This window comes from Physeter macrocephalus, chromosome 20, assembly GCF_002837175.3.
Source record: "Physeter macrocephalus isolate SW-GA chromosome 20, ASM283717v5, whole genome shotgun sequence".
Lineage (NCBI taxonomy): Eukaryota > Metazoa > Chordata > Mammalia > Artiodactyla > Physeteridae > Physeter > Physeter macrocephalus.
The window spans coordinates 59,183,251-59,201,692 of record NC_041233.1 but is presented as its reverse complement, the minus strand read 5'-3'; the positions used below and the strand labels follow the sequence as shown (position 1 = coordinate 59,201,692).

The following is an 18,442-nucleotide window of genomic DNA, read 5'->3' as shown; positions in this document are numbered from 1 at the left end:
TTCCACACCTTGATTGTGTGGGCAAGTTATTTAATCTCTCTGTGTGTTGGTTTCTTTCTCTGGAAAATAGGGTATTAATAGTACCTACTTCAAAGAGTTGATATGAGAATTAATTGAGATAAGCCAGTGCCTAACACAAACTAAGTTCTCAGCAAATGTTATTTTCACCATCAAACATTTATTGAGCACTGTTTTATACCAGGACCTGTGCTAGGTGCTGGGAACTCATAGTTAGGGTAACCACATGACCCCATTAACCAGTACAGTCCTGGAAGTCCTGTTTTGTACCTTTTATCCTGATGGAATTCTTACCAGCACTCCCTTTCACTCTCAGTAGTTTCCCAATTTGGATGATAAATTATTTGATCACCAACTGATAGATGAAGAGATCTATATAATGTGGATGTGGAGGACCTGGCTGGACTTGATTCATAACTGAGGTTCACTAATGTGAAGCAGAATTGTGGTTGGGGTCAAGGTAGAGGATCTTCAGGGCCCCACAGGCATCATAAGCCTTTCCCCTGTCTTCTTGTTTGCATTTTTTTCCAACAGGAAATCTGCTGTCATCATTGTCTTTGTTCCTCTGAATGTAAAAACGTCTTTTTCCTATGGCTGCTTTTAAGCTTTTTTTCTTTCTTACTGATTTTGAGTAACCTGCTTATGATGTGCCTTGGTATAGATTTCTTTATGTTTCTTGTCTTTGGAGTTGAATTTTGGGGGTCTGTGAGTCCATAGAAGAAATCACAAATGGAATTTTTAAAAAATTTTTTGAGCGTTGAACATAGTGAAAATGCAGCATATGAAAATTTGCAGGTCACTGCTAAAGCACTGTTTAGAGAGAAAAGTATATCATTACATGCCTAAATTTTAAAAGAAAGTTTAAAATCAATAATCTAAATTTTCACTTTAAGGAAAAATCCCCTAAGCCTAAATTAAGTAGAAGGAAGGAAATTATGAGAACAGAAACAATAACGTAAAAAGCAGAAAACAGTAAAGAAAACTGACAGAACCAAACGTTGGCTGTTTGAAAAGATTGATAAAATTGATAAACTCCTACTAAGAATAACCAAAGAGAGAAAGAGAGAAAACACAAATTACCCATATCAGGAGAAAGAGAAGATAATTACTTCAGGTAAAATAATAATAAGGGTGTGTTAGTAACAATTTTCTGTCAATAAATTCAATAAGACAACATGGACAAATTGTTTGAAAAACTCAACTTTCCAAAGCTTACTCAAGGAGAAAAAGAAAAATGTTAAGTGCCTTTACACCTATTAAAGAAGTTGAATTCATAATCAAATACCCTCCTGCAAGGAAAGCTCCAAACCCACATAGTTTCACTGGTGAATTCTATCCAACATTCAAGGATGAAATAATACCATTCTTACAAACAGGAGGAAGGAATAGTTTCCAACTCACTGCATGAAATCAGCATAATTCTGATATCAAAACCTGATGAGGATATTATAAGAAAGGAAAATATCAGAATACCATGAAGATGGATGCAAAATTTTTAATAAAAATATTAGCAAATCAAGTCTAGCAGTATATAAAAAGGATAATACACCAGAACCATGTAGGATTTATCTCAAAAATTCAACTTGGTTCAACATTTCACAACTAATCAGTGTATTTCACCACATTAACAGAATATAGGAGAAAAACAATGAATCAATAGATTCAGTAAAAGCATTTGACAAAATTCAGCACTGTTTATAATAATAATTTTTAAAAAATCCTCAGTAAACTGGAAATCAAAGGAAACTTTCTCATCTTGAGCATCTGCATAAAACCTACCACTATCATCATAGTTCATAATGAAAGTCTGAATACTTTGCTCTTAAGATTGGAATAAAGCAATAATGTTCTCTCTTACCTCTTTTCTTCAACATTGTATTGGACATTCTAGCTGGTGAAATAAGGAAAGAAAAGGTATACTTATTGGAAAAAAGAAGATGTATAATGACCTTTTTTTTTCTGACATTATTGTCAATGTAGAAAATACTAAGAAATCTGCAAAAGACAAAAATACCTACTAGAATTAATAAGTAATTTTAACAAAGTTGCAGGATACAAATTCAACATACAAAAACCAATTGTATTTCTGTATACTAGCAGCAAAAAATTGGAAAATGAAGATTTAAAACACCATTAATAATAGCTTCAAAACACATAAAACACGAATGAATTCAATGAAAGATGTGTAAGACCTCTACACTGAAAACTATAATGCATAGCTGAGTGAATTAAAAGAAGGTCTAACTAAACAGAAAGATTTACCATGTTCATGGATTGAAGGTCTCAGTATTGCTAAGGTCACTTCTCTCCCTAAATTGATCTATCGAGTCAATGCAATCGCAATTTTAAAAAAAATCCCAGGAGGCTTTTAATGTAGAAATTAACCACTTCATTCTAAACCGGGTCTGAAAGTGCAAGGGATCTAGAATGACCAAAACAGTTTTGAAAAAGAAGAAAAATTTTGATTTTAAGACGTAACTAAAAACGTACAGTAATCAAGAAAGGATGGTGTTTGTGTCAGGATATATCTATCTATCAGTGGAACAGCACAGAGGGTCCAGAAATAGTAAATCCACACATATATAGTTAATTTATTCTTGACAAAGGAGTTAATGTAATTCAATGGGAAAAGAATAGTCTTTTCAACAAGTTGTTCTGGAATGATAGGATATATACACCCCCAAATATTATAAATGGAAGTTTGATATTAAATTTCATTTGAACAGAGAATTCTGCTGAACCCCTCCCCCAAAAAAGATCTGCTAATAAGTGTTTTAGAGGTGCTGTCCAGTCACTCCCAAATCTATTATTTTTATATCTTCATGGGAAAGTTCAGAGTTGTGCCACCATTCTGAGAATGAATCACTAGGCCCCAAAGGTATGATGACCCCTGACCGAGGTGGGCAACTAACACAAGGGCCCGGTACATGCGCAAGGTTGAGAGGCCCATGGAACATAAAAAATAACTTCATTAGGGGCGTCCCTGGTGGCGCAGTGGTTGAGAGTCCGCGAGTCCGCCTGCCGATGCAGGGGACGCGGGTTCATGCCCCAGTCCGGGAGGATCCCACATGCTGCGGAGCGGCTGGGCCCGTGAGTCATGGCCGCTGGGCTTGCGCATCTGCAGCCTGTGCTCTGCAACAGGAGAGTCTGCAGCAGTGAGAGGCCCGCGTACCGCAAAAAATAATAATAACTTCATTAGGGACTAGGGTACATGATGGTGAATCCTCTCACACAGATCATGACTATGTTCTTAGCTGTACTTTAATTAATTAATTTATTTATTTATTTATTTATTTTTGGCTGCATCAGGTCGTCATTGCTGCGCATGGGCTTTTCTCTAGTTGTGGTGAGTGGGGGCTACTCTTCGTTGTGGTGCACTGACTTATTGCAGTGGCTTCTCTTGTTGCAGAGCATGGGCTCTAGGGGCACAGGCTTCAGTAGCTGTGGCACGTGGGCTCAGTATTTGTGGCTCGCAGGCTCTAGAGCGCAGGCTCAGTAGTTGCGGCGCACGGGCTTAGTTGCTCTGCGGCATGTGGGATCTTCCTGGACCAGGGCTCGAACACGTGTCCCCTGCATTGGCAGGCGGATTCTTAACCACTGCGCCACCAGGGAAGCCCTGGTACAGACCCTTTGGAAGACAGTTTGGCAGTTTTTTACAAAACTAAACATACTCTAACCATACAATTCAGCAATCGTCCTCCTTGGTGTTTAACCAAATGAGTTGAAAACTGTCCACACGAAAACCTGCACATGGATGTTTACAACAGCATTATTCATAATTGCCAAGACTTGGATGCAACCAAGATGTCCTTCAGTAGGTGAATAGATAAATAAGCTGTAGCACATCTACATAATGGAATATTATTCAGTGCTAAAAAGAAGTGAGCTATCAAGCCATGAAAAGACATGGAAGAACCTTAAATGCATATTGTGCATTTTAAAAATTAAAGAATCTATTTTGAAAAGGCCACATACTGTATGATTCCAACTATATGATATTCTAGTAAAGGCAAAACTATGGAGACAGTAAAGTATCAGTGGTTGCTCAGGTTAGTGGGAAGAGGACGAATAGGTGGAACACAGAGGTTTTTTTAAGGCACTGAAACTATTTTGTGTGATACTCTCATGGTGGACACATGTGATACATTTGGCCAAACCCCTAGAATGTACAATACCAAACATGAACCTTTTTTTTTTTTTTTTTTTTTTTTTTGTGGTATGCGGGCCTCCCTCTGTTGCGGCCTCTCCCGTTGCGGAGCACAGGCTCCGGACGCGCAGGCTCAGCGGCCATGGCCCACGGGCCCAGCCGCTCTGCGGCATGTGGGATCCTCCCAGACCGGGGCGCGAACCCGGTTCCCCTGCATCGGCAGGCGGACGCGCAACCACTGCGCCACCAGGGAAGCCCCCAAACATGAACCTTAATGTAAACTATGGACTTTGGGTGATAGTTATCTGTCAGTGTAGCTTCATCAGTTGCAGTAAATGTGCTGCTCTGGTTTGGGATTTTGATGGGGGGAGACCAGGAATGTGTGGGGTCAGGGAGTATATGAGAACTCTCTGTACTCTCTGCTCAATTTTGCTGTGAACCTAAAACTTCTCTTTAAAAAGTCTATCAAAGGGCTTCCCTGGTGGCGCAGTGGTTGAGAATCTGCCTGCCAATGCAGGGGACACGGGTTCAAGCCCTGGTCTGGGAAGATCCCACATGCCGCGGAGCAACTGGGCCCGTGAGCCACCATTACTGAGCCTGCGCGTCTGGAGCCTGTGCTCCGCAACAAGAGAGGCCGCGATAGTGAGAGGCCCGCGCACCGCAATGAAGAGTGACCCCAGCTTGCCACAGCTGGAGAGAGCCCTCGCACAGAAACGAAGACCCAACACAGCCATAAATAAATAAATAAATAAATAAATAAAAAAGTCTATCAAAGAAAAGAAAACAACTTATACAAAGCTACAGTAATCAAGATGGCATCCTACAGACCTAGGATAGACATATCGATCAAAGGAATAGAATTGAGAGTCCAGGAATAAACCCGTACATTTATCCTGAACTGGTTTTCTGCAAGGGCACCAAGACCATTCAAAGGGAAGGATGCCTCCTCTTGTGGGCAGTGAGATGAACATGTACAAAAAATTTTCAAAAGACTATGTGAAATACTGAAATAGGGATACCAACCAGGAGTGCTGTTGGAATTCAAAGAGAGGTGGTGTGACCTTAGGCTGGGACAGTCAAAGGCTTCCCAGAGTAGATGTCGCCTGATAAGGCCATCAAAGAAGAAAGGGAATGGGGAAGTACGACCACAAAGGATGAGAACTTTAAGAAAAGTCGCACGTATCGTTATTGTCCCTCTCTGTTTCCATGATTCTCCCTGCTGTGTCCCCTCATCTAACACAGGGCCTGGTGAGCCCTAAGTCAGTAGGATGGACAAAACAATTCTGAGGTTTCCCGTGATCTCTCAGAGTTCTCAGGGAGATGGAGTGACCTTGCCTCTTTGTAAGGGGAATCTCTAGATCAGGGAACCCACCAGCCTCTTGTAGTAACTAACGTTCCCTTTGTTCCTGAGCTGGAAATGGTCACAAGCATTGGGGCCCCAAAACTGGAGTTGCTGGGAACTCCACCCTCTCAGAAGGGCGAGGAGTCGGCCTCTTGGGTTACAGATGTGCCCCAGCTGGGCCCGGGGTCCACCCTTCTCTCTCCCCAGTGTTTATTGCTGCTCAGCCCTGCCCACGAAGCGCTGCCGAATCAGCTTTCTCTGGCTGGGGCCAGCTCTTGAAGGCGAGCTGTCCTGTATCTCTCGCACTATCCACCCCTTAGATAAACAGCCTGGCGTCCTCCACACGCTGCAGAGTTCTGACGTGCTTGCCGAGGGCTCCCTTAGCCAAATGCCTCTCACTCTAAGAAGGACCCTGGCAACGGGCCCTGCTTTTCCTCCAGCCTGACTCAGGCCCTTGCTGGAGTGACAGGAGAATCCACTTCCTGCCCGAAAATGTGGCTGCAGCAGAATTCTCTGCGGGGCGGAGCTTCCTTCCTCACTGCCCACACACCCAGGCTTCCTCCTCAGGGAAGGTCTGGGCAGCCTCTTCATCAGACAGCTTCCCTCAGCCTTTCATGTGACTTTTCTCTATCAGACCCAGTCCTGCAAATTAGGCGCCCACCAGGTTACAGAACCCACTTTGCGGCCTGCCTGGCCCCCCAGGTGGGGTGACATTTGGACTGTGTGTCACACGTGGCCGCATATGTTTATCCCACCGCCTACCACTCTGCCATACTGCGCACGGGCCACTTCGCTGAATGGGGCAGATTTGCGAGCCCCCCAACTGAGTAAACTCAGCTGGCCGCCTGTATTTGGTTTGCTCTGGAGTCTGAGCCAGGGGATTGGCTTTTTTTGAAATGTCACCTGTGGGCAGAGAAAGTGTCACCAACATCTGGTTAGCAGTGCATCATCTTCCTGTGGCCAGTGGGCCCTGGAGATAACAGGGAGGACAGATGCCTCCCTGTTATCTAGTGGGGGGATCAGGTGACAGGTGTGCTGAGATCAGCACCCGAAGGCTCAGGGCTCTGGAGAGAGCCCGTTGACCCAGTACTTTTAGCAGATAGGCTTGTCGTGGCCTCAGGGGTCCCAGACTAAGGCAGAGGTGGGGGAAGAGGAATATCTGTTACAGAAGGAGGAGGTGGGAGAGAGCCCAGCTGCAAAGCATCCTCAAAAGGCCTTTTGAAGAAAAACTCAAATCCGCAGGGCTATCAGATGACCCTTGCCTTCCAGGAGGCACGTGAACCCACGGAGAGGGTTCAGACTGCTCTTGGCAGGGAAGGTACAGGGAACGTGACCATCACTCTCCAAGACAGAGCTAGCTTCACCTCCTACAGGAAGTCTTCCCTGACCGCTCCCTTCAGGTCCCACAGAATCCTTTTCCTATAGCCTCACCATTCGCTGCCACTCCAAAACTTGCTTGTCAGTCTCTAGCACCAAAACAAAGCTTCACAGACTTCTGGGTAGGGCCCAGGAAACTGCATTTTTAACAAACACCTCCCCTCCCCCAAGGTGTCAGGTATGGGCAGACTTAAAACTACATTTTGAGAACCATCTTGCTCTAGAGCAGCCTGTCCAATAGAAATATAATATGAACCATATATCTAATTTAAATTCTTCTAGTAGCTACATAAAAACATAAAACAGGTGAAATTATTTTTAAAGTATTTTTACTTAACCTGATATATCCAAAATATTATCATTCCAACATGCAATCAATACAAACATTGTTAATGAGATATTTCACTTTTTTTGGTTTGTATTAAGTCTTCAACACCTGGTGCATATTTTAAACTTACAGCACATCTCTGTTTGGACAGGCCACATTTCAAGTGCTTAATAGCCACATGTGGGTAGTGACTGCCATAAGAGACAGCTCTAGGGCTTTGCTACTGTGGTCCATAGACCAGCAGTTTAAATTATTTCTAGCCCCTAACAGAGGGCTGGTATCTAGAAGGCACATAGCAAATGTTTTGGGAGGAAAGGAAGGAATGCATGAATCTTTCGTGCCCCTGTCCACTTCTCTGGGCACCACCATCCCTATGCACTGTTAGAATCTCAGAATTTTATGTCTGAAAAGGAATTCAGGAGTCAGAGAACAAATGTATGTCAGAGCTGATAAGAAACTTAAAGTTTCTTTTTTTTATATAACTTTTTTTAAAAGACTTACCATTTATTTATATATATATTATATATATATTTTTTGGCTGAGTCGGGTCTTAGTTGCGGCACGTGGGGTCTTCGTTGAGGCATACGGGATCTGTCATTGCAGCACACGGGCTCTTCATTGTGGCACGAGGGCTTCTCTTTAGTTGTGGCGGACGAGTTCTTCTCTCTCTAGCTGTGGCGCATGAGCTCCATGGCTCGTGGGCTCTGTAGTTTGCAGCACGCGGGCTCTCTCGTTGAGGCAGGCGAGTTCAGTAGTTGTGGCGCGTGGGCTTATTTGCCTCGCAGCATGTGGGATCTTAGTTCCCCGACCAGGGATCAAACCCACGTCCCCTGCATTGGAAGGCGGATTATTTACCACTGGACCACCAAGGAAGCCCCAGAAACTTAAAGTTTCTGTAGCCTAACTCCTGCCAGCCCCAAAGAGATGGGGCAATTTGGGTAAGTCCCTCAGCTTGCCGGGCACAGCAAGCCACTTTCTTTCAGGAGAAAAGGGATCTGATGAGGGCAAATCACTCTACATGGGGCATGAGCTGGGCCTGCCTTTCTCCTCATGGTCTCTGTGTTCTTCCTCAGAAATCCTATGAAGCTGCTGCTCCAAGGCCTCAGACCTGGCCTTCAACGTATTAGTTATATCCATGTATTTATCTTCAACCTTCTTCCAGAAAAGATTTAACGCACCTATAAATTTGCATAGGTTTCAATGAAATGAAACAAAAAATAGAAAAAAATGTTAAGAAAGGTTCACAGGTACATGGAAAGGGTGTTTACTCTGATATTACTTGTAGTAGCGAATATCCAACAGTAGAGAGTAGGTAAATCAACGATGACCCATTCAAACCTTGAAACATTCTGCCTCACAATTGAGAATGCTGATATGGATCAGTGGCTGTTCATTGACCACAGAAGGAACTAAATCTTTGGGGGATGACATACAAGGCTCCCCACAATTCATCCCAACCCACCTTTGTAGCTTGGTCTTCCACAAGTCCCCCCAACTCTCCACACTGAAGCTCTTATGTTTCCTAAGCAGGAGAACGTCTCACATATTTGTGATTTTATATAAGCTGTTCTTGAGCTTCATATGCTTTCTTCATCCAGTCTCCTGGTGAATTCATATCCATTCCTTAAAATCGACTTCAAGTGTCACCTCCTCTGTGAAGTCTGCCCAGATATTCTCAGGCAGAATTGGACATTCACCTTGCCTAGAATGCCCTGCTAGTTTGGCATCTGTCATAGGTCATTAGTATTACTTGTTCATGACTCTGCCTCCTGCCTCAGTTTGTGACTACCCCAGGGGCAATGGCTCTGCCTAATTCATCTTTCATTCCCTTTGGGATAAGATGTGGGACAGGAAGCAAATGTTCCTTGAATGAATGGATAATGAATTAATGAACAGACCCCTCTTGTGGCACCTATCACTTTCTACCTTGTATTGTCTTTGTTTGGATACCTCATCTCTGTTCCTGGATTGACAAATCTTCCAGGACAAGAACAATGTGATCCATTTTTGCATCCTCTACCACAGCGTGCCCTAATGCCTATTGTTTGAATAAATGAGCAAAACTCTCATTAAAAAAAAACAACAAACCAACAATGCCGGTATGGAAGTAGTCACTGACGTGGGGCAATGTCATTACACACTGTAATGAGAGTACTTGATGAGCTTATTTTATCTACATGCATGTAAGAACATCTGGAAAGGATATATATCCCAAATATGAATGCTTCTTTTTCAGGGGGAAGGATTATGAGTGATTCTTGCTCTCCTTTTGACCACCTACTCCTTCTGTAATTTCTAGTTTTTCCCCTCAATGAACATGAATTACTTATGTAATATAGAAATAAAATTTACAAAATAGAATATGGGTGAGGAAAATGGGGAGAGGAGAAAATAAGAGTTCTACTCCATGTAGAATTTATTTGAAAATCTATTGATTAAAAAAAAATCCTAAGTACAGGTTTATAGTGTTATGGCCCATTGTCCATATTTAAACATAGCAGGCAATTATTAAAGGTTGGAGAGGTGGACTTATAACATTGGGGTTTGAAAACTCATGAGCCAGCTTTTGTTAAATCTTAGACTGTGTTCAGGGAAGTGAAAGTTAATAACAGTGCAGTCACTGTCTTGTTTTGAATGGAATCTGACAATGACCCGCCCTTCACGTGTGGGCTGTAAATAGCTTGTGTATGTTGGATCTCGATTGTGCAAGAGAGGATCCTAAAATCATGCTGTAGAGCTGGGTGAGTGGGTGGGTAGATGGGAATATGCACACGTGTGCACACGTACATACACTACACGTGTCAAATCTAGCATAGGACCACATTTCACCACCTCCAAGGCAGCACTTTGGTCCAAGCCAATAAATAGGCTCCTAACTGGTCTCCCTGCTTCCTCGCTGTGGGCCAGTCACTTCCCTGTAGCTCGAGCCATCCTGTCCATGATCCGGGCCCCACCTGGATCTCATTGCCTACACCTTGGCCCCTGCTCACTTGACTCCAGCCTCCATTCCACTGGCCCTTCCCCTGCCTGGAACATTCTCCCGCTCCACTGTGGCTCGCTTCCTCACCTCCTGCCGGTCTCTGCCGAATTGCCATTGGTTTGTGAGGCCTTCCACACCACTCTATATAAAATAACTGTTCTTTTCTGTTCTGCCCCACCACCTTATCCTACTTCATTTTTCTTCATAGCATGTATCCCCCCAACACAATACATATTTGTTTACTGTGTGTCTCCCCCCAACTAGAATGTAAACTCCCTGAGGGCAGGGACTTCGTCTCTTCTCTTTACTGCTATTTTCTTAGTGCTCTAAGTAGACGCTCAATAAGTATTAATTAATATTCAGAAGAAGGAATGGACTGCAGATGTCATGTGACGGATCTTCCTCATTTTACTGATGAGGCGCCTGAAGCCCATCAGAGAGAAAGCTGGCAGCCCGGCCCAGGGTCACACAGCTGGGTCGGCGGGGCTAGATCCCACTCTCCATCCGCTCCACCTCCTGCCCGCCCACTCCTTGGAAGGGAGGCTAACCACACACACGCACAGGGGCTGTGGCTTCGTCTATCCTGTCTCCTGTGTGTTTTTCCAGTTTATACAGAATTTCAGCCCAGAATAGCAGAAGAAAAAACAGCTGTTCTTCCAGAACCCTGGAAACTCTTCCAATGGGTCTGTCCCTGGAAAAACAGCAGCAATCTCAGGGTGGGAAGGTAGGAAACGGAGGAGGGGGTCTTCCAGCAGTGGGAGCGATGGGCTGGATTTGGTTTTGCAATTAAAATAACATCTGGGTCTGTTTCCGCAGAGCAGTTCTGGAAGGTGGGTGGTCTGTCTGAAGCATCAGGTGGGGCCTTCCCCATCCTGGCCCGGGGGTGGGGATTAGGATGGCGGGTGACGGAAGGGCTCACCCAGCATATGACGTATGAAAACAACTGGGTCCGGAGAAGTCTCTGGAAACCCCACCTGCAGCCTGGCCTGAAATCTTGCTGGTCCCTACCCTGGCCTCCCTCCAGGTCATCTCTGGACACCTCCTGGTACACCCTCAGGCCTCCTTGAGGTTGTTCAGACTCCCCCTTTGATGCGTAGAGAGCTCTGGCACTCTCCCACTCATGCCCCGCGAGGTTTGTTCATTGTCTGTGAAATGAGGGATTTGAGGCACCGCTCATCCGTGTGAGGACAGTGGGGCCCTGGAGCAGGGGAGCGGAGTGGGGAAGGGACACTGAGGGCCGTTCCAGTCTTCTGAACCCTGTTCTTCTGTCTGGCTCCTCAGATGCAGCTTTTGGATAAGTTTCCCATCGAAGGTGGCCAGAAGGACCCCAAGCAAAGAATCATCCCCTTCCTCCCAGGTAAGCTTTTCACGGCCTCACTAATGGGATGGGGGGGCGCCCTGAAGAGGGACATTCTGTAGGCCGAGAAAAGGCTGACTACTACACCAGAAATTCTGGGCCGGGTGGGCCTAGCACTCTGCACGTTAACAACTCCCAGGGGATCGGAAGCCCCTGATTTTGAAGGCCGTTGTCTTCATAGGGGCCTCTCCCACCACTCCAGGGCCACCCCTGCTCACCCTGGGGCCGTGTAACTTAGGAGGAGTTGCTCAGGCTCTGGGACTTTGGTTTCCTTTTTACAAAAAGCATGGAGAGATCAAGTTCTCCTAGGAAAGGATGAAAAACTGCAGGCTGAACTCTTTCCACTGGCTACCGTTGTAATCACAGGTAACCTTAAATCAAGCACACGTCCCCTCTCAACCTGCTCGAGTCCTCCTGGCACCATTATCCAGCTGAGGCTCTGACAGCTTAGGTAACACGGCCTGTGAGTTGGCAGAGTTAGGATTTGAACCCGTGTCTGTCTGGTCATGAAGGCCATTAACCATCACACCATTTTGGAACATGTTTAAGGCAATTGATTATGTTGTGTAATCTAGAGGGAATCTTCTCCGGTGTGTCATAACCTGCTATTACTGTGACGTCTTCAATCGGTGTTGGAATTTATAGCTTACAAAGTGCTTTTTAATTTGTGATCGTATACAAATCTCCACACTGAGGCATGCATTATGATTTCTGCTTGAGGGACAAAGATGTTGAGGTTCAGAGGTGTTAAGTAACTGCCCATAAAAGTGGCAGAGCCGAGGTGTGAACTTGGTCTCCTGCTCCAAAGCGGGCTCTTTGCCCTGACCCGTGTGGGTGGTGCTGCTTCCTGGGTCTCCGCATCCCCTACCTTTCCCCAGGCTAGTGAGTTGGGCTGGTTCCCAGGGGACACTCCGTCACAGTGGTCTTCACTCTCCATTCCTCCTGGGCCTGGACCTCCCCGGAAGTCAGCTATCAGTGAGACCATCGCAAGAAGCAGGTCCGCATCTCATTCATCCCCGGCATGCAACCAACGCATGGTTAGTACCTGCTTGTTGACTTGCAAACCTACCTACGGGCAGCCCCCCCAGAGAGTGGTTCTTCTCTGAAACGTACTCCTCGTGCACCCCCATCCTCAAAAACAGTGAAAGACAAGAGAAGGCATTGCCGCCTGCCCTCCGAGTCTTATGCTGAAGTTGGAGAGAATCCATTTAGCTACAAAGAACTTCTAAATCCTCCAGTTCAGATAAGACCAGAATGAGTCAGTGAGGGTGTAGGGAATCTCGGCCCCGGACCCCTTCCATGGAGGCAGAGGACTGCCTCTCTGTTCCTGGCCTAGGAGTTAACGTAGGGGACTTTTGCACCCCTGCCTGGCTTTCTGCTGAGTCTCAAGGGAATTTGGAACGACCAACACCCAGGTTTGTAATGACCTCAGATGTTGCTCCAATACAGTCCAGATGGTCCTCCACCAAGGACCCGGGAGCCCAGCTAGGAGGCTGTGGACACAAGTGTCCGAGAGCCAAGGATGTCAGTGCCCGGCCCTGGTGCCGGGTAGACTTGGCCTCGGGGTGTGAAGCCTGCCTGTTGCTCTAAAAAAAGCCCAGCTTTCCCCCGATTCGTGGCCAGCACTCCAGGGAGAGACTGCCTCACTATCATTCACTCAGCGGGTGTTTATGAGGGGCTCAGCCTGTGCCAGGCCCAGGAATAAGTGCCCAGGGCCAGGGACTGTGGTGGCCTGGAGAGTCCAGGGAGATCTGAATTTGTTTCCTTCATCTAAAGGAACCCTCGGGCTAGTGAGAGAGACAAGACCTACTCCCTAATCAGAGAAGCTCTTAAGGCAAGATGTGACCCTCTCTACCACTGTGAAATTCCAATTTTGATGGCGAAGGAGCTCATTGTGAGCCCAAGGCAGCAAAAGCCTCCTGCATGAGGGGGACCTGGAGCTGACCTCGAAATATGGGTGGGGTTGGGTGGGGTGAAGTGCAAGGCTCATGTCCTACTGCTACCACAGTCCAAAGTCACAAGAGTCGGACTGTATGGCTTCACCCCGGAAACTCTGACTCTGTTGGTTACCAGTTGTATTGCCTTCTCTGTGCCTCAGTTTTCTCATCTGGAAAATAAGGAGGAAAACATATCTGCTTCATGAGGCAGGATTGAGACCTCTCTGAACTTCAGTCTCCTCTTCTAGTATTGTGGTGGGGATTAAAAGAGTTCATGTAAAGTGCTTTGCACAGTGCCTGTCCCATAGTAAAAGCTCAATAAATGGCAGGTGTTAATAAAGAAAGTGCCGCCCCACCCTGCCATCCCTAACTCCTGGGAAAAGCCACAGGACCCTGCCCCCATAGAGATGTGACCTGTGCATAGTGGGTGATATTGTCTAGAGGACTGCCCCCACTCCAGTCCCATCCTAAAGGAGGTTTCCTTTTCCCTTGCTTTTCTGTGTTTCTCCCCTTCCTTCAGTGAGGCTCTCTCTCCAAAGCTTCCCTTTTGCTCACTTGTTCTCCCAGACTTCAGAATGGACATTGCTGGCCATTTGGAATCCTACCCTGGGACCCCCAGGCCCTGTTCCTGGCTTTCCCCTCACCCACTAGGAAATACCAAACCCTTTCATACTTTACTCAGTCCTTAGCTTGGACAAGAAGGAAAAAGATTGAAGAAAAACAACTCAATATAAGCAGAACCAAGCAAGCAATGGCTGAGTGGGCATGAGGGTTCTCAAGCCATCCTACAACCCTGAATCCAAGGGTCTCCCCCAGGAGGGGAGGGTTTCAGAGAAGGGCAGTGATGAATGTTGCCTGTCTTAGGTCGGGTTCCGAAAAGCAGAGCCTGAGACGAGGATTCTTAGGCAAGTTGACTTTTGAGGGCTGCTCTCCAGTGAACATCCTAAGGCAGCGAGGGAAGCAGCACAGGGAAGGGGAAGACACTGTGCCGAGATGCGGGCTCAGCTAAGTCTGGCCTCAGCCTGACCCCATGAGGAGCTCTGGAGGGCGGACGGCACCACAGAGTTGTCCTGTCTTAGGGGACAACTTTTATACTCCCCATAGCAGTATGATCTGTGAGCAGCCCCCTCTCCCAGAAGTGTGAAATATGGGCAGGTGCTCCTGAGGGCTGAGGGCGTGTCCCTGGAGAAGGGGCAGCTGTGAGCCCTTAGTAGCCAACACCCACAGAGCGCGGGGTGGGAGCATCAATGGTAAGGGGCTCCAGACAGGGCACCTACAGGTATACTGTATTACCTAACACCAGCTTGAGTCTCTGTTTCCACTTCCCTGCCTTTGGAGAGGCTGTCTGCAGGCACCTGCTGGTTCCCCCAGGCTAAGCCCTGGCAGCAATGACTTTGGCAGAACCTCAGAGAGCTCAAAGGCACTGAGGTAATCCAGCAGCCTTTGCTCCTGCAACCCGGGGAAGTTAGCAGCCAGCCTCAGGAACAGCTCTGCCAGCCCTTTGCCTGGCCTGGAATTGCTGAGCAAGGGAAACCGAAGGGGAGGAAGCGGGGAGCGCCTGTTGTTTCCAGAGGGGCCTCAGTTTTAGCTTTGGAGGTGACGGGACATGATGTGCATTTCTGCTGCCCGGGCATGGGTTCTGGGGGTGTCTTTGGAGCATTAGGCCAGCTGCTTTGCTTTGGCTCACCTGGCTGCAGGCTCCGGGTTGGGAGCTCATGGACGTTTAGCTGGTGGAAATGACAGAGAAAGCAGAGGAACTGAGAGAAGAGAGGGAATCTGAGGCTCACATGGTTACGCGCTGGCTCATCTGACAGTCAGAGTCCTGACTGTCTTTATTTAATTATGAATCTACAAAGATCGGTTATTTGATTTAAGTCACAGTATTTTTTTAAATTTTACTTTGAAATAATTATAGATTCGTAGGATGTTGCAAAACTCCTAGGCACTCTGTATTCCTCCCCTCCAATTCCACTACCAAAGTACAGGGTAGGTGGCATTATTCCCAATTTAAAGACAGGTCAAATCACTTTCCACCATCATGTAGCCACTGAGCTGTGTACTCATTGCCCAGCTTCCCCCGGTGGTGATACCTTATGTAACAACTGTACATTATCCAACCCAGGAAACTGATATTGGCACAACTCAGTTAACTACAATTACAGACCCAAGTAATTGAATTTCATTGTAGGGAGGTAGAGAGGGCCAGTAAGCAAGCATGCCAGCTGGTCTTTAGGAAGGAGACGGTAGTTTGACAACAGTCCCTGAGAAGTTCCACTCCCAGGCCCCACCTCTTGGCATTCCCACCTCCAACAGAAAAGCAGGGGTGAACGTTGTTTTACATTAAGGCTTATTCCTGAAAACTTCTGTGAAATTTTGCTCTTTGGGACAAATCACATCATCTTTTAGGTGTCCTAAATGCTATTCTTTTTTAAAGAGGTACATGAGAAGTCCTTTTGCAAAGTAGAGCATTCTTTTTTTTTTAAGTAATTCTTTTTTTGGTTTATGTATATTTTCATAATTGGGGGCTTCTTCTGAGTTTGCTGGAAACAAGGCAGACCTGGAGCTCAGAGACTGGGCAGTGGTGTTGATGCCAGTAGGAGCACAGCTAGTCCACCAACTGGGAAAGATCTGAGATTTCACCCTATTTGCAAGCCAGTTAAGTTAGCTTACTCCAGTTTCATGGATGCCAGCTGAAAACACGAGACTCCTGGGTCAAAGACAAAAGACTTCACGATGGCACAGCAAGCAGCATGAGTATTGCCTCCGAGTCCCATAGGGCATGACCCCATGGGCCCAGAGCAATGGCTGCACATGCAATGGGTTGCATTATAGGAGAGGAACCAGATCTTAAGGAGCCCACATCTTTTATAATGGGCGGTAAGCAAACCTACCCCTTTTGCTCTGGAGAGAGATTATCCCAGTCTCCCAAGGCTCTATGCAAACCTGCTGTTTGCTCCAGAGCAAGAAGCTCCCTGCCTCTGTCTTCTAAAGCTGTTTGCTATACAAACACCTTTGAAAAGATAATCCAGAACAAAAGGCGGTTAGTGCTTTGTTGACAAGACGTGCAGAAATGCAAGAGAGCCAGAGAGACTTGTCTTACAACAAGTGTATCTGGTGCTTTTTGGGGTCTCCTGCTTTGGGGAGAGGTGGACGGAAGTGAAGTCTTTAGGACACTGGGCCAAGCATGATGGGGTCGGCAGCCTCTCAAGGCAGCCTACTGTTTACATGGAACTTTCTGCCTTGTTTTAGAAGACTGTTGTGGAAAATCCATCTCCTGTTGCCCATCCTGGGATTGGAGTAGATTTCCTGTATATCTTGACTTTGCCAGCCCAAGGAGCCTCCCTGGGAGGAAATGGTCATTACAGAGTGAAGAAGAGTGTGTAGCTGCTGATGTAAAAAGCAAACCACTGCGACCAGGGACCAAAGGGCTTCAGAAGCCAGGTAGCGGAGCAGAAAGAGGTGAACTCACTTAGCAAAGGCTGCGCGAGGTCTCCTCCCACTCGCAAGCCATCTGTGTCTCTGTGCTGACTGGTACTGGGCCTCTGAGCTTCCAGAAAGCCCCTTCAGCCTAATAGCAGTCAGTCCCACCCACAGATATACATACTCCTGGGTTGGTGAGGCGTGGAGAAGCTAGATTGCTTAGGAAGAAAAGTGAACCTATCACCTTAATCAAAGAGGTGCTGCCAGCCTGCAGGCAGCCTCGTGACCTCACAGGCTTAGAGGGGTGTATTTTTAGAAAGCAAGCATGCTTAGTTCTTTGGTACCAGCTCACCAGTTTACATACCGGCCCCTTAGTGAAGAGGCAGTCTGGAGCCCCAGCGCAGGAGGGTGCTGGGTGAATTGCAAGCACCGTCTCCAGGTCCTTCCTCTCTCTGCCCCCTAGAGCCCTGTGCAGCAGATCCGGTGTTTGTTCCAGCACAGAAGGAAGCAGTGGGGGAGGGATGTCTTTAGCTAGAGCTGGTCCATGGTGTCGGGGAGAGCTGGCCGTCTCCCTGGGCTGTAGGCAGTTCTGCTTGTCCCCACCAGGCGTCAGCCTGGGAAAGCCCTCCCCAAAATACCTGGGAGGCTGTAAGGGAATCAGTGGCTCAGAGATGCTGGCAGGTGCTACAGTCCCCAAGGGAGAGGACCTGAGAGGTTTCTGAGCCCCACTGATGACCTGGGATGGCAAGAAAAGGCAAACCTACGTGATGAAAGAGAAAAAATAGGGTCTGCTGGTAATGCCAGGGTTTTCAAAAGATCAGCAAGATTATAGGCCTGAGAGGTACCATGTGCTGTTTTAAAAGCAACTTGCCTGTAACCTCCTCTGGAAGTGCTGGGTCTTCTCTTGCTGTAATTACTGCCCCCGCCCCCCATCCCCAAATCATTCTCTCACTCTGTAATCTGGGGCGGGTGGTTCCCAGGGCCTGCTCTTGGCATCCGGTTCTGAACGCTACATGGAAGAGCTGCATGTGTTTGCGCCTGCCGCGGGTATTAATTGAGCACCTACTACACGCCAGGCCCAGCTGTAGGCACTGGTGATGTAGCTGAGAACAAGGTAAACTGGGCCACTCTTCTCAGGAAGTTCACCTTCCAGTGGGGGAGTCAGGAAGCAAATGAACAAGTAAGCAATTTCCAATAGTGCTAAGTGCCAGAAAGAAAAATATCCAGGTCATGTGGCTGGGGCATCTGAGATTAGGTGGTCCAAAAAGGCCGCTTTACAGAGGTGACACCTGAACTGAGCCAGGCGTGGGCAGATCAGCACTCGGGGTGCCAGGCTGAGGAGCCAGCAAGCTAAGTGTGACTGAGCATGGATGTTTAAGAACAGCAAGAAGGGGCTTCCCTGGTGGCGCGGTGGTTGAGAGTCCGCCAGCCGATGCGGGGGACGCGGGTTCGTGTCCCGGTCCGGGAAGATCCCACATGCCGCGGAGCGGCTGGGCCCGTGAGCCATGGCCGCTGAGCCTGCGCGTCCGGAGCCTG

The 18,442-nt window shown here is 47.1% G+C and overlaps 1 protein-coding gene across 13 annotated transcripts in view; it reads left to right on the top strand.

The window, feature by feature from the left end:
- SH3PXD2A (SH3 and PX domains 2A) overlaps window positions 1–18,442 on the top strand; it is a 246,105-nt gene that overhangs the window by 79,623 nt on the left and 148,040 nt on the right. For all 13 annotated transcript variants that reach the window (XM_028481821.2, XM_028481820.2, XM_028481822.2 and 10 more), the window contains one exon: window positions 11,474–11,549. In XM_028481821.2, coding sequence (XP_028337622.1) covers window positions 11,474–11,549 — 76 coding nt within the window. Of the gene's footprint in view, window positions 1–11,473; window positions 11,550–18,442 lie in introns of those variants that run through there.